We start from the raw sequence: 15,677 nt of genomic DNA on the forward strand, positions 1-15,677 counted from the left end.
AGACCAGTTTGTTGTTCTCAGTGTCGGATGTGGGAGGTCCTGGAGTCAGCTAGCCTCCCGGACGTCCATATCTGCACCAGGTGTGTCGAGCTGCAGCTCCTAAGGGACCACGTTGGGGAACTGGAACTGCAGCTAATGACCTTCGACTGGTTAGGGAGAATGAGGAGGTGATAGATAGGAGTTACAGGCAGGTGGTCACACCGGGGCCATGAGAGACAGACAAGTGGGTCACGGTTAGGAAGGGGAAGGGAAAGGTCAGGTACTAGAGAGTACCCCAGTGGCTGTGCCCCTTAACAATAAGTACTCCTGTTTAAGTACTGTTGGGGGGAGCATCCTACCCGGGGGAAGCAACAGTGGCCGTGCCTCCGGCGCAGAGTCCGGCCCGGCAGCTCAGAAGGGTAGGGAAAGGGAGGATGAGCAAACTATCCACCGCACCAAGGTACAGGGAGCCATCCAAGTGGGGGGAGAAACAAAAAATGTAGTAGAAATTGGGGATAGTACACTTTTGGATGCTGTTGGGGGGGGGGGGGGACTTAGCAGGGGTAAGCCATGGTGTACAGGTCACTGGCTCAGAGTCTGTCCTTGTGGCTCAGAAGGGAAGGGGGGAGAGGAGTGTAGAGGATTAGTCATTGGGGACTCCATAGTTAAAGGGACGGATAGGAGATTCTGCGGGAACGAGAGAGACTCACGGTTGGTGTGTTGCCTCCCAGGAGCCAGAGTCCACGATGTCTCGGATCGTGTTTTCGAAATCCTTAAGGGGGAGGGGGACCAGCCCCAAGTTGTGGTTCACATAGGCACTCAAGACATAGGTAGAAAAAGGGATGGGGATGTAAGGCAGAAATTCAGGGAGTTAGGGTGGAAGCTTAGGGCTAGAACAAACAAAGTTGTTATCTCTGGTTTGTTACCCGTGCCACGTGATAGTGAGGAGAGGAATAGGGAGAGAGAGCAGTTGAACACATGGTTACAGGGATGGTGCAGGAGGGAGGGTTTCAGATACCTGGACAATTGGGGCTCTTTCTGGGGTAGGTGGGACCTCTACAAACAGGATGGTCTGCACCTGAACCAGAGGGGTACCAATATCTTAGGGGGGAAATTTGCTAATGCTCTTCGGGACGGTTTAAACTAATTCAGCAGGGGGGTGGGTACCTGAATTGTAGCTCCGGTGTGCAGGAGGTTGAGAGTAGTGAGGTCATGGATGAGGTTTCAGGGTCGCAGGAGTGTACTGGCAGGCAGGAAGGTGGTTTGAAGTGTGTTTACTTCAACGCCAGGAGCATCCAGAATAAGGTGGGTGAGCTTGCAGCATGGGTTGGTACCTGGGATTTCGATGTTGTGGCCATCTCGGAGACATGGATAGAGCAGGGACAGGAATGGTTGTTGCAGGTTCCAGGGTTTAGATGTTTCAGTAAGAGCAGGGAAGGTGGTAAAAGAGGGGGAGGTGTGGCATTGTTAATCAAGGACAGTATTACGGTGGCAGAAAGGACATTTGATGAGGCTCAAAATGTCTACTGAGGTAGTTTGGGCTGAGGTTAGAAACAGGAAAGGAGAGGTCACCCTGTTGGGAGTTTTTTATAGACCTCTGAAAAGTTCCAGAGAAGTAGAGGAAAAGATTGCAAAGATGATTCTGGATAGGAGCGCAAGTAACAGGGTAGTTGTACTGGGGGACTTTAACTTTACAAATATTGACTGGAAAAGCTATAGTTCGAGTACTTTAGAGGAGTCGGTTTTTGTCCAATGTGTGCAGGAAGGCTTCCTGATGCAGTATGTAGATAGACCAAAAAGAGGCGAGGCAACATTGGATTTGGTACTGGGTAATGAACCAGGCCAGGTGTTAGATTTGGAGGTAGGTGAGCACTTTGGTGACAGTGACTACAATTCGATTACGTTTACCTTAGCAATAGAAAAGGAAAAGTATATACCAAAGGGCAAGACTTATATCTGGGGGAAAGGAAATTATGATGCGATTAGGCGAGATTTAGCTGGCATAGGTTGGGGAAGGAAACTGCAGGGGATGGGCACAATTGTAATGTGGAACTTGTTCAAGGAACAGCGACTACGCGTCCTCGATAAATATGTACCTGTCAGGCAGGGAGGAAGCAGACGTGTGAGGGAACCGTGGTTTACTAAGGAGGTTGAATCTCTTGTGAAGAGGAAGAAGGAGACTTATGTTAAGATGAGACGTGAAGGCTCAGTTAGGGTGCTTGAGAGTTACAAGTTAGCCAGGAAGGACCTAAAAGAAAGAGTTAAGAAGAGCCAGGAGGGGACATGAGAAGTCTTTGGCAGGTAGGATCAAGGAAAACCCTAAAGCTTTCTATAGGTATGTCAAGAGTAAAAGAATGACTAGGGTAGGATTAGGGCCAGTCAAGGACAGGAGTGGGAAGTTGTGCGTGGAGTCTGAAGAGATAGGAGAGGCACTAAATGAATATTTTTCATCGGTATTCACACAGGAGAGGGACAGTGTTGTCGAGGGGAGTGCTGAGATGCAGGCTGTTGGACCGGATGGGATTGAGGTTCTTAAGGAGGAGGTGTTAGCAATTCTGGAAAGGGTAAAAATAGATAAGTCCCCTGGGCCGGATGGGATTTATCCTAGGATTCTCTGGGAGGCTAGACAGGAGATTGCAGAGCCTTTGGCTTTGATCTTTGTGTCATCATTGTCTACAGGAACAGTGCCAGAAGACTGGAGGATAGCAAATGTTGTCCCCTTGTTCAAGAAGGGGAGTAGGGACAACCCTGGTAATTATAGACCAGTGAGCCTTACTTCTGTTGTGGGCAAAGTTTTGGAAAGGATTATAAGAGATAGGATTTATAATCACCTAGAAAGGAAAAATTTGATTAGGGATAGTCAGCACGGTTTTGTGAAGGGTAGGTCGTGCCTCACAAACCTTATTGAGTTCTTTGAGAAGGTGACCAAAGAGGTGGATGAGGGTAAAGCGGTTGATGTGGTGTATATGGATTTCAGCAAAGCATTTGATAAGGTTCCCCATGGTAAGCGTTTGCAGAAAATACGGACACATGTGATTGAGGGTGATTTAGTGGTTTGGATCAGGAATTGGCTAGCTGTAAGAAAACAGAGGGTGGTGGTTGATGGGAAATGTTCATCCTGGAGTTCAGTTACTAGTGGTGTACCACAAGGATCTGTTTTGAAGCCACTGCTGTTTGTCATTTTTATTAATGACCTGGATGAGGGCGTGGAAGGATGGATTAGTAAATTTGCGGATGACACTAAAGTCGGTGGAGTTGTAGACAGTGCGGAGGGAAGTGGCAGGTTACAGAGGGACATAGATAAGCTGCAGAGCTGGGCTGAGAGGTAGCAAATGGAGTTTAATGTGGAAAAGTGTGAGGTGATTCACTTTGGAAGGAGTAACAGGAATACAGAGTATTGGGCTAATGGTAAGATACTTGGTAGTGTGGATGAACAGAGGGATCTGGGTGTCCATGTGCATAGATCCCTGAAAGTTGGCACCCAGGTTGATGGGGTTGTTAAAACGGCGTACGGAGTGTTAGCTTTTATTGGTAGAGGGATGGAGTTTCGGAGCCAAGAGGTCATGCTGCAACTGTACAAAACCCTGGTGCAGCCACACTTGGAGTATTGCGTACAGTTCTGGTCGCTGCATTATAGGAAAGATGTGGAAGCGTTGGAAAGGGTGTAGAGGAGATTTACCAGGATTTTGCTTGGTATGGTGGGAAAATCGTATGAGGAAAGGCTGAGGGGCTTAAGGTTGTTTTCATTAGAGAGAAGAAGGTTAAGAGGTGACTTAATAGAGGCATACAAGATGATCAGAGGATTAGATAGGGTGGATAGTGAGAGCCTTTTTCCTCCGATGGTGATGGCTAGCACGAGGGAACATAGCTTTAAATTGAGGGGTGAGAGATATAGGACAGATGTCAGAGTAGGTTCTTTACTCAGAGAGTAGTAAGGGCATGGAATGCCCTGCCTGCAGCAGTAGTGGACTCGTCAACATTAGGAGCATTCAAATGGTTATTGGATAAACATATGGATGATATTGGAATAGTGTAGATTAGAGGGGCTTTAGATTGGTTTCACTGGTCGGCGCAACATCGAGGGTCGAAGGGCCTGTACTGCACTGTAATGTTCTATGTTCTATGTACTGCTCCACACTCTTAAAAGATCTGCAAATGTCCAAGGGAATGGCAAAAGGTTCAGTAGAAGCACGGATCAGGAATAGCGATCCAAAATGGCACCTGCAGTGCACATGTAGACTTCTGCTGTGAAGTACACCAAATGGCCTTTTGGTAAAGGTGTTAGCCTCTGTGGGGTTAATGTTTGCCAGACGAGTGTAGGGCAGGCAGATCGTGATATAATCGGCAGCCATGAAAAACCTTTGTCCTAGCAGCCCGAGTTAAAGGGATCATCCATGGCTTACGGGTAAGTTGTTGGTTGATTTTTTTTCTGACTGTTGCTTTGACTCAGCGCATTTTTGGTGCTTTCCATTGATGTTGCAAAGGTCTAGACTGACAGGTGTAGCAGGTCATCTTTGCTGACTTCAAGGCTTCTGCACAAAGCTGATGCTTCCAGACATTCTCTTCGGATTCCAGCATGATTTGGACAATGAACAGAGACCATGCAAAGTAGGACCAAGCTGCTGGAAGAGGGAGGGGGAAATTGTCTCTCACCAGGAGGCCATACGCATGATGTTCCGGGAGAAATTCTCCTATTTAACCCTCAGTGATGGCCAATGTTTGGAACTCTGTGCCCTCACTGAAGTTTGCCTCCAGCTATAGCTACAACTACAATCTCAAAGTAGGGCAAGGACAGCATTGCTAGTGGCTGTGGTGTCCGGGTCCTTTCATCTTGGAGCAGCAACATCTCTCAGCTTGCCATCCACTGTTCCAAAAGAGAGATCACCAAGGTTGTCAATTCAGAGAGTTAACTTCTTTCCATTCCTTCTTGCTGGAGACAAGGTGGAAGAATTGCAAGGTTTCCCCAAGGGAAAGGCTGGCATTGGCCACATGTATGACTTTGCAGGCACTCCATGTCAATTCTCCCCTCCATTGGAACTAAAGGTGATTCCACTCTGTCAACGCTGGTATCTGACCATAACCAATGAATCATGCAAGTACAGGAAGAGAGAAAGGCGGAGAGAGAGGGGGGGGAGGCAGAGAAGAGAGAGGGAGAGAGCGAAGGAGAGGCAGAGAGGGGGAGAGAGAGAGAGCAAGACAGAGAGAGAGAGAGATGCAGCTAGGGATGGATTGCAACAAGGCCTCAATCACATCATCCACGTGTGTGAACTTCTAAAGGGAAGGACAATATTCCTTGACCAAGGTTTTCGGGTGCCCCTGACCCACAGCGTGTTTACTGCCGGCGGGATCTTACGTGTGTGTGTCCATGTGTGTGTATATGTCCGTGTCCGTGTGAGTTTGTGTGTGCATGTGGTTGGGTGTGTGCATGTGTGTGGTCACCACTGGTTGTATCAAAGTAGTGAATTGACCTGTACATACCCAAAATATAATGCTGAGTTCTAAGTCTCTGCAGGCAGGCTTACTCTCAGTATAAACTGGATTAAAATTGAGCAAGAACCATAAACAGCCACATTGATTAATGTACACTGTATAAACTTGATAACAAAAATGCATAAATTTACCACTCAAAACACTGTTACTGTTACAGTCACGTTTCACCCCTCTCTATTAATACATACACAAATAATCATTGTCCCTCAATTTTGAAGTCTCACAACACCAGGTTAAAGTCCGACTGGTTTATTTGGAATCACGAGCTTTCGGAACGCTGCTCCTTCATCAGGTGAGTGGAGTGAGTCCACTCTTGATGAAGGAGCAACACTGCGAAAGCTCATGTTTCCAAATAAACCTGTTGGACTTTAATCTGGTGTTGTGAGACTTCTTACTGTGCCCACCCCATTCCAACGCCAGCATCTCGACATCATCCCTCAGTTTTAATAGCCATGAGGAGGATTTACAAAATGTAAAGTCATAACAGTGGAGAAATGGTAAAATAATAAATACTTACTGTAAGACCGACTCGACCAAGTTCACCTGGAAGTCCAGATGGACCAGGGGAGCCCTACAGCAAAGCAACACAGTTTAAGCTGAATGCATTCTGCTCATTGTGGAACATCTTAAAGGCAGAATTAACCAATCAAAAAGCACAAAAGTCATCTGAGGGCCGTGTGGCATTAGACACAAAGTCACTCCTTGCTCACCCTGCTGCAGGACCTTGCCAGCAACTGACATCTGAACGATTAAAAAGCACAGTCATGCCTACCTCCCCCTTTCTGTCCACTGAAAGCAATGACCCAGTATGGTGGGCAGTGCGCCCCCAATCCTCTGGTAAGTCACCCGCTGCTGGCAAGGTCCGACTGCAGGTCTCAAGAAACTCCACCCTCCAATCTCATTGATTAGGAACATTACCAAACTCTGATTGGCCCAACTCCACTTTCTGGATTGGTTCCAACCTTGTCGCTGCCGATATTATAAAATGCCTCAGTGAGGTAAATGTACATAGTGCTACTGAGGCAAAATAGACCAGGAGAAGCCGAGGTTCAATACCTGGCCTACTCAGAGCTGACATTTCGCTGGGTGAGGCAATACAATTCACTGAGGCAATAGAATCCACCTTTCAGTGTCTGGCCAGAAGCCTAGGGGTTAATCAGGTGGGATTCCCATTATCCAGAGATTCCTGGTGGGAAGTGTGGGTGCGGATGGAGAATTGGTGGAGAACAGGATTGAGTTCTGCTCAGGCAATCTGCTGTCATGTCACGTCAAAGCTCAAGGTAGGAAGCGATGTCTCCTGGGCATGTTACAGAGTTCCTGTGGGACTATATCCTGGGAAAATCTCTGCTATGAGGACAAAAACAGAAGGAAAACTGGAACACCTCTCCTTTGGGTGGGAAAGCTGCTGGCACAGTTCACAAGAGCCTAAAATCACTGCTATGGACCGCTGAGCCCAACTAGTCTACATCAACATTTACCCTACACACCAGGAGATAATCCCAGTGACATGTATCCTCTTCCCTCAGCCTCTGTCCAGCCTGCTCCTGAATGATGTTGAGCAGAGGTCTGTCACTGAGCAAAAGTCTGGCAACGGGGTGGGGGGGAAACAGGAGGCCTGGCAATGGATGGGGGTAAATGGGAAGCCTGATGGTGGTGGGGGGGGGGGGGGGGGGGTAAATGGGAGGCCTGGTGGTGGTGGGGGGGGGGGGGGGGGTAAATGGGAGGTCTGGTGTTGGTGAGGGGATAAATGGGAGGCTTGGTGGTGGGGGGTGGTAACTGAGGGGGCCTAGTGGCAGACTCTGCAGAGGGTTTCAGGCGGCCCTCTGGCAGGCACCTGGATCATGGAGCTGGGTATGAAAACACTTGACTCCCGAATCCATCGAGTCCTCACCTGGGTGAAGCTGCTGGCGTTCCCAGTGCTCACAATTTCAGCCATTAAAGCTGAAAACCAGCAGATTCCAGTCTAACCCCCGTACAGCTTCAAATCTGCTGAAAACGCGTGGATCAGAGGGTGGGTGAAGTTTTATCCCTCATCCAACCTAAAACTGTCCGTTATATTAATTTGAATTCAGCCCTTGTTTCCACCTTGTTTCAGCGGCAGGACTGGAAGATCCCACCACCAGCCAATGGTGGGTCACCTCCGCCGCTCTAAAACGCGCCAAGGAGGGGTGGAGTGGAGTGGGGTGGGGTGGGGGGGGGGAGGCAGATAGTGTCTCTAATTATTCAAGTTGCACCATTTTGGACAGTGGAAGCCATGACTTTGCAGCAACCTAACCAGTGGCCTGGCTCAGAGATGTCTTTAGTACAGGAAGACTTCAAAAGGAAACAAAGAGGGAATCCATATCTTTATAACATCATCAGCAACAGGAGCAGGGGTAGGGCCATTTAGCCCATCGAGTCTGTTCTACCTTTCAATAAGATCATTGCTGATCCGATTGTGGCCTTCAGCCCACTTTACTGTCTACCCCTCATAACCCTTGACTCCCTTATCAATCAAAAATGTATCCAATTCAGCCTTAAATGTATCCAATGACCCAGCATCCACTGCTCTCGAGGGGCGAGAGAAATAAAAAGCAGGGAAAAAAACAACAAGCCCAATGAAAGAAAAGGAGGACAGCTTTACACAGAGTGGAAAACTGCTCACATTTCAATAATTAACCAATAACTTGCCACATCCATTGCACAGTCACTGTACTTACAGGTGGCCCTGGTTCTCCCTCACCCTGCAAACAAAGAACAGCAAACATTTCAATGGAGCAATTTTTATTTTGTGTTTGAGCATTGTGTTTGAGCATTCACAGAGCACAATATTTCATCTTTGATCTGTCTGTGACCCCACCAACCACCCCCCCCCCCCCCCCCCGTTCTGCGCCTTCGACTGTTACATCAGACTGTCTACCCATTATTGCGTTGTGGCTCATCCAGAACTTCTTCCACCAAAACCATCAGCAATGTAGAAGTCCTACTGCTTGATGGTCAACACAAACTGCATCTTTCTTTCTGGTGCTTTGCACAGGTCAAACCACAAAGTGTGAAACCAAACAGTCATGTTTCACTATGAGCTGAGTTCCAAATCATGTGTTCAATCCTTCATTACACTCACCGATCTCCATCTCTGAAATACTGGCCCCCATCTTACCACCGAAAATCTCTTTCACACTGTCACCACATCCTGGCTTGACTTTTCCGAACCTCTCTTCACCAGATTCTTGACTTCCACCCGACACGGACTCCAAATGGTCCAAAGACTTCCCAATCGCAGCATCCTGATTACCAATCATCTCTGTCCTCACTCATTCTCATTGAGGTACCCATTCCCAGCTGTACTGTCTTCAAATTCCTTGTACTCATTGATCAATCCTTCCTTGGTCTCTCTACACCTTACCTCCAACCAGACATGCAAGTCTTGAACTTGGATCCATATACAACCTGCCTCCCTCACCAATGATAGAGTCATCACGTTGACCCTGTGGTCCGGAATTCTCTTGCTAAACCTGTCCACTTATCTACGACTCTCCCATTTTTAACAGCCTCCTTAATACCTAACTTCACTATCAACCGTGGTCATCTTCCCTCTACTTATTCCACACTCAATTTCACCCATCCTTCCCTAATCTCCCCATCAGCCAGTGCCCAAGTTCCTTAAAAAAGACACTGGGCCACTTTGCAAATGTTACGTTGCTTTACAGGTGCGAGTTGTTACAAGATTTCAGCATATGGGATAATCAGAGGTTTTGCCAAAATAATTATTCAGCAGCATTTAAGTATAGAATGCTATTTTCTACATCCAATTACATTTTTCAGAACACTAACATTTTGAAGCTATTTTATGATTGTAAATATTTGGACTTACGGGAGCTCCACGAGATCCTACTGCCCCTGGCTCCCCCTAAAAAAAGGAACAATCTGAATTAGTTTCAATTTCAGTAAGGTGGAACAGTCATGCTGTAATGTACTTATGGATTTGTTCAAGGCTTGCCAAATAGGGGGAGGCGATGGCCTACTGATTTTTTTGCTAGATTATTGATCCAGGAAACTCAGCTAATGTTCTGGAGACCTGGGTTCGAATCCCACCCCAGCAGGTGGTGGAATTTGAATTCAATAAAAAATATCTGGGATTAAGAATCCACTGGTGACCATGAAACCATTGTTGGAAAAACCCATCTGGTTCACTAATGTCCTTTAGGGAAGGAAATCTGTTGTCCTTACCTGGTCTGGCCTACATCTGATTCCAGAGTCACAACAATGTGGTTGACTCTCAGCTGCCCTCTAAGGGCAAAGAGGGATGGGCATTAAATGCTGGCCACTCATGGATGTCCATGATCCACGAACGAATGAAAAATTCAAATGATGGCTCTCAATTTTACCTCTCTAGATTTTGGAGCATATATTGGATACAGGATATTCCCCAGTACACCTGGGGAACAGGCAGTTCCTGACACAATGGAATGGAAAAGAGAATGGAGATCCATGTAGGTGAGTCACTATCCACTTTACATTGCCTGGAAATTTCCAGAGCTTCCCTCCAAGGGGCAGGCTGGATATGGCCTGGAGACGGCCAGGCCAGGATTTGCTAATAAGGCAGATAGGTGACTGACTTTCCTGGGGGTGCAATCATTATGTGGGTTATCCCGAAAATGGGCTTTTCCCCCAACATCAATCCCAGTGCGTAAGGAGGCCAGATGGCCCATCAAGCGTGCACTGACAACAATCCCACCCAGGCCCTATCCCTGTAACCCCTTGTATTTACCCTGCTAATCCCCCTGACACGAAGGGGCAATTTAGCATGATCAATCCACCTAACCCGCACATCTTTGGACTGTGGGAGGAAACCGGGGCACCCGGAGGAAACCCACACAGACAAGGGGAGAATGTGCAGATTCCGCACAGGTAGTCACCCGAGGTTGGAATTGAACCCAAATCCCTGGCGCTGTGAGGCAGCAGTGCTAACCACCGTGCCGCATCTCTGCAATTGGAGAATCAGAGAAGGGCAGCCAGCAAATATAAAGTATCAATGCAGGAAAGCCTCTTATAAAAAAAAGGTTGTTTTTATATTAATTTGTTGATACTAACTTGAGCTTCTACCTGGGTTTTTGGATAACAATGTTGATCTGGTGAAAGGAATTCTAGTCATACAAACTGGTAAGGAGAGTCAGCACTCCCACAAACTGCCTTTTAATGGCATAGCTAACATAGGCTTTGCAGCTGCGAGGCATGTTTCACCATCCATTCAAGAAATTGGAATCCCAACAGCGCACATTGCTAACTTCTTCAAGAAGGAATGGGAATCACACAATCTAACTGCTCCCAGTTAAATTACTTTGAGTGACAGCTCAGTCATGATAAAATAATTCCTGTTAAAACGCAAGTTATTGTAGCTTATTGGATGAATGAATATCATAGAATAGAATCCTACAGTACAGGAGGAGGTCATTTGGTCCATCAAGTCTGCACCAGCCAATGCACCTAACCTGTACATCTTTGGACTGTGGGAGGAAGCCGGAGCACCCGGAGGAAACCCATGCAGGCACGGGGCGTACGTGCAAACTCCACACAGTCACCCAAGCCGGGAATTGAACCTGGTACCTGACACTGTGAGACAGCAGTGCTAACCACTGTACCACCCTATAGAATCATAGAATCCTACAGTGCAGAAAGAGGCCATTCGGCCCAACGAGTCTGCACCAACCACAATCCCACCCAGGCCCTATCCACATATCCCTACATATTTACCCACTAACCCCTCCAACCTATGCATCCCGGGACACTAAGGGGCAATTTGGAATGGCCAATCAACCTAGCCCGCACATCTTTGGACTGTGGGAGGAAACCGGAGCACCCGAGGAAACCCATGCAGACACAGGGAGAATGTGCAAACTCCACACAGACAGTGACCCGAGCCGGGATTCGAACTCAGCTCCCTGGAGCTGTGAAGCAGCAGTGCTAACCACTGTGCTACCGTGCCGCCCATATCAAAACATATGGGCCGCAATTTTCTGGCTGTTCATGCCGGTGGGATCTTCCAATCCCTCTGATGGCACAGCCTTGCCATGGGCTTCCCGGCAGCGATGTGGGCATTCAAAGGGAAATCCTGTTGATGACGGCGGGCCAGATGATCCCACCGCCGGCTAATGGCGGACCATCTCTCATGACGGGTTGAGCAAGAAATCCACTAATTGTCACAAAAGAAAGGTGTAAAAGATGTGTTAGTTTCAGTACTACCGAATTCGATGACTCTAGAGCAGACATTGCCCTCGAACTAATGAATCGTAAAAAATGAACTTTTCAGTAAACTGATAGCAAGGTAAGTGCTCATAGGTTTTGTGCCATTATTATCTATAATAGTGATCATTTTATGCTTAATGTTTGTAAGTGCTAATAAATGCCATTGTAACCTATTATCTTAAAGAATTACTTAGAAACTTGTAAAGGCGCCCATTCCCTAACACCCTTTTCATCTCATGGATAGCAGGACAGGGATTGAGATATTAGTTTAATATCACGCAACCTATTACGGGACTAATTTGTTCAGAAATTGCGACTAAACCCCTTGTCAGTGCCGTCACACTCCCGCTGAGGAACAACAGATTGAAAAGAGAAGGAAAGTAGAACCATGAGAATAGTGGTCCAAGTCCAGATAATCAAGTACCGCCCTCATCTCTTGACAATGCCACCTGAAATCCGTCTTCTGAAGTACAGCTATACCAATATATCAGTCTCTACACTCCTGTAAGGCCGATGTAAACCAAACACAACAATGTACCATAACATGTACCAGCACAAAATTTGAAAAGGATTCATTCATTCCTTCATGTACTGCTGAGGCTTTGTAAGACTATAGTCGGAGTACACTTGGAATATTATGAGTAATTTTGGGCCCCATAATCTAAGGAAGGATGCGCTGGCCCTGGAGGGGGTTCAGAGGGGGTTCATGATCCTGGGAATGAAAAGCTTGACGTATGCGGAGCGTTTGTGGTCTCTGGGTCTGTACTTGATGGAGTTTAGAAGAATAAGGGGGGGATCTCATTGAAATTTACAGAATAATGAAAGGCCTGGATAGAATGAACATGGGGAAGATTTTTCCATTACTAGGAGAGACTAGGATCTGAGGGCACAGCTTCAGAGTAAAGAACCGAGATGAGGAAGAATTTCTTCAGCAAGAGGGTGGTGAATCTGTGGAATTCATTGCCACAGAAGTCTGTGGAGGCCACGTCATTGAGTGTATTTAAGACAGAGATAGATGGGTTCTTGATTGGTAAGAGGATCAAAGGTTATGGGGAAAAGGCAAGAGAATGAGTTGAGGAACTTATCAGCTATGATTGAATGGGAGAGCAGACTTGATGGGCCGAATGGCTTAATTCTGCACCTATACGTTATGGCCTTATGGTCTTATTTTAAGGACTGGGAAGATTCTTAACACTCTCTCAACTCCATAGCAAAAGAAAACTTAGATTAAGTGAGGAACACTTACTCTATTCACCCCAATTCCACACATTTTACCCTAACAGTCCCAGTATTTAATATTAAACAAGAAAGAAAAATATTCTGGTCCCAGCCAATTGCAGCAGTGACTCCAAAACTATGAACACTATTTGTGATGATGGCATCTGTGGTGCACTGATGGAGATAAGAACAGGAGTAAACCATTCAGCCCCTCAAGTCTGTTCACCAATCAATGAGATCAGAGTTGATCAGTGACCCAACTCCATACCTTTTACTTTAATATCTTTGGTTGACATAAAGCTATCAATCTCAGGTTTCAAATATACAACTGATCTGGCATCAATTACCATTCCCAGAAAAGAATTCCAAACTTCTACCATCTTCTCATGTGGAACTGTTTCCTAATTTCACTTCAGAAAGCGCTGGCTCTAATTTTCAGACGATGTCCCCCAGCTCTAGACTTCCCAACCAGCTTAAAGTTTCCCTCGATTAACCCGATGTGTTGTTTTAATATCTTAAAACCTTGGCCAAATCACCCCATAACTTTCTCAGTTCCAGGAAATACAACCATAGTGTAATCTCCCCAAGTAACCCATGGAGTTCAGGGATCACTCTGGCAAATCTACACTCAACTCTCTCCGAGTTTAATATATCCTTTCACAGATATGATGCCCAAAATTGCACCACACTGACAGTTAATTGCCAAGCACTGTTTGAAATTTAAACCAGGCAGCTTGACCCTGACTGGTCAATGCTTGGCAATTATCTGTTAGCCACCATCAACTGGTGTATTCACCATGGCAACGCCCCTACTAATCAGAGTTCACTTGCCAACCAATCAGCATTCTCTTCACATGCAGTATAAATTTGTTGGTTTGCCCTTTCACTGCTATTCTTGCAAAATGTGAGTGCAAAAACTTCGATATGTCTCTTTTTTCAGCAATACTGAAGTTTTGTACTACCAAATGACTAAATTGTGTTTCTCACTGGGTGTATGGGAATTATGAGTTTATTCATAAATCCCTATGGTCTACAGGGGGAGATGATGGCCTAGTGGTACTGTCACTAGACTATTAATCCAGAAACTCAGCTAATGATCTGGGGACCTGGGTTTAAATCCCACCACGGCAGATGGTGACTTGCAATTCAATTTCTTTTTAAATCTGCAATTAAGAACCTACTGACAGCCATAAAACCATTGTCAATTGTCAGAAAAACCCATCTGGTTCACTAATGTCCTTTAGGGAAGGAAATCTGCTATCCTTACCTGGTCCGGCCTACATGTGACTCCAGATCCACAGCAATGTGGGTGACTCTCAACTGCCCTCCAACTAAGGATGGGCAATAAATGCTGGCCAGCCAGCAACGCCGATGTTCCATCAATGAATAAAACAAAAGACGGAATATTTGGCTGTGTGCTTTGTGTGTTAGTACTGACACACATATCCATTTATTAAATATCTCAGTCACTGTCATCTCTCTCTTCCTTCTGTTACACAGAGCAAAGACTTGATTTAACACATTAAATATGTTGTGCACACAGCTGCATTTTATTGAGAAATCCTTTCACCTTGTCCAGCACTCTTTACTTACCTTTGGTCCAGGTTGTCCAGGGGTTCCTGATGATCCCTCCGGTCCTGGTAATCCCTGTACATATGTGGAAATACCAGAAAACAAACATTAAACCACTTTTCACCAATAGTTACGCTGAACTTCAGTAACTGAAGTTTAAATATTAGTTAATATCAGCAGGCATCTTTTCCCAAAATGATATAAGGTTATTAAAATCCCAGAAGTAAATAAGGTGACAGTTCTGGTTTTCCTGTAGGAATGGTTAGCCTTAGCAATTATTAATGTGTATTAAATATTGTGCACCAAATGCCAACTCTAACCCCAGGTTTAAAACTCTTGTCCTTCTTTCCAAATCTCTCCATGGCCTTACCCCTCCCTATCTCTGCAATCTCCTCCAAGCCCACAAAACTCCAGGTTAGCACTGTTGCCTCACAGTGGCTAGGATTGCTGCCTCACAGCTTCAGGGACCGGTTCCAGCCTTGGGTCACTGACTGTGTGGAGTTTGCACACTCTCCCCATGTCTGCGTGGGTTTCCTCTAGGTGCTCCGGTTTCCTCCCACAGTCCAAAGATGCGCGGGTTAGGTGGATTAACCATGGTGAATATGCAGGATTACGGGGATAGGTGGAGGTGTGGGGAATGGGTAGGGGTGGAGCTGGAAAGATGCTCTTTTGGAGAGTCGGTGTAGACCCGATGGGCTGATTAGCCTCCTTCTGCACTGTAGGAATACTATGGTTCTATATCTGCACCCCTGTAATTTAGCCTCATGTGATCCCCAATTTTAATCGCTCCACCTTCGGTCACCTTGCTTTTAGCTGCCTGGATCATAAGCTCTGACCTTCAATCCCTCAATCTCTTCACCTCTCATTCCTATTTTAAGACACTCCTAAAAACCCACCTCTTTGACTAATCATTTGATCACCTGTCATAATAACTCCTAATGTGGCTCAGTGTCAATTCTTGTTCGATGGTGGCCTTTGTTAAATCACAGAATCATAGAACCATACAGCACAGAAGAGGCCCTTCAGCCCATCAAGTCCACACCGTCTCATTATAAACACCTGAACTCCCATCTAATCCCATCTGCCAGCACTTGGCCCATAGCCCTGAATGTTATGCTGTGCCAAGTGTTCATCCAGGTACTTTTTAAAGGATGTGAGGCATCCCGCCTCCACCACCCTCCCAGGCAGCGCAT

General features: G+C 46.3%; 1 protein-coding gene across 1 annotated transcript in view; it reads right to left on the reverse strand.

The window, feature by feature from the left end:
• col9a1b (collagen, type IX, alpha 1b) overlaps positions 1 to 15,677 on the reverse strand; it is a 195,962-nt gene that overhangs the window by 94,854 nt on the left and 85,431 nt on the right. Inside the window, exons 9-12 of the mRNA XM_078213596.1 lie at positions 14,506 to 14,559; positions 9,323 to 9,358; positions 8,169 to 8,192; positions 5,987 to 6,040 (exon numbers count right to left, since the gene is read on the reverse strand). Of these exons, the coding sequence (XP_078069722.1) occupies positions 5,987 to 6,040; positions 8,169 to 8,192; positions 9,323 to 9,358; positions 14,506 to 14,559 (168 nt within the window). The remainder of the gene's footprint in view (positions 1 to 5,986; positions 6,041 to 8,168; positions 8,193 to 9,322; positions 9,359 to 14,505; positions 14,560 to 15,677) is intronic.

This window comes from Mustelus asterias, chromosome 5, assembly GCF_964213995.1.
Source record: "Mustelus asterias chromosome 5, sMusAst1.hap1.1, whole genome shotgun sequence".
Taxonomy (NCBI): domain Eukaryota; kingdom Metazoa; phylum Chordata; class Chondrichthyes; order Carcharhiniformes; family Triakidae; genus Mustelus; species Mustelus asterias.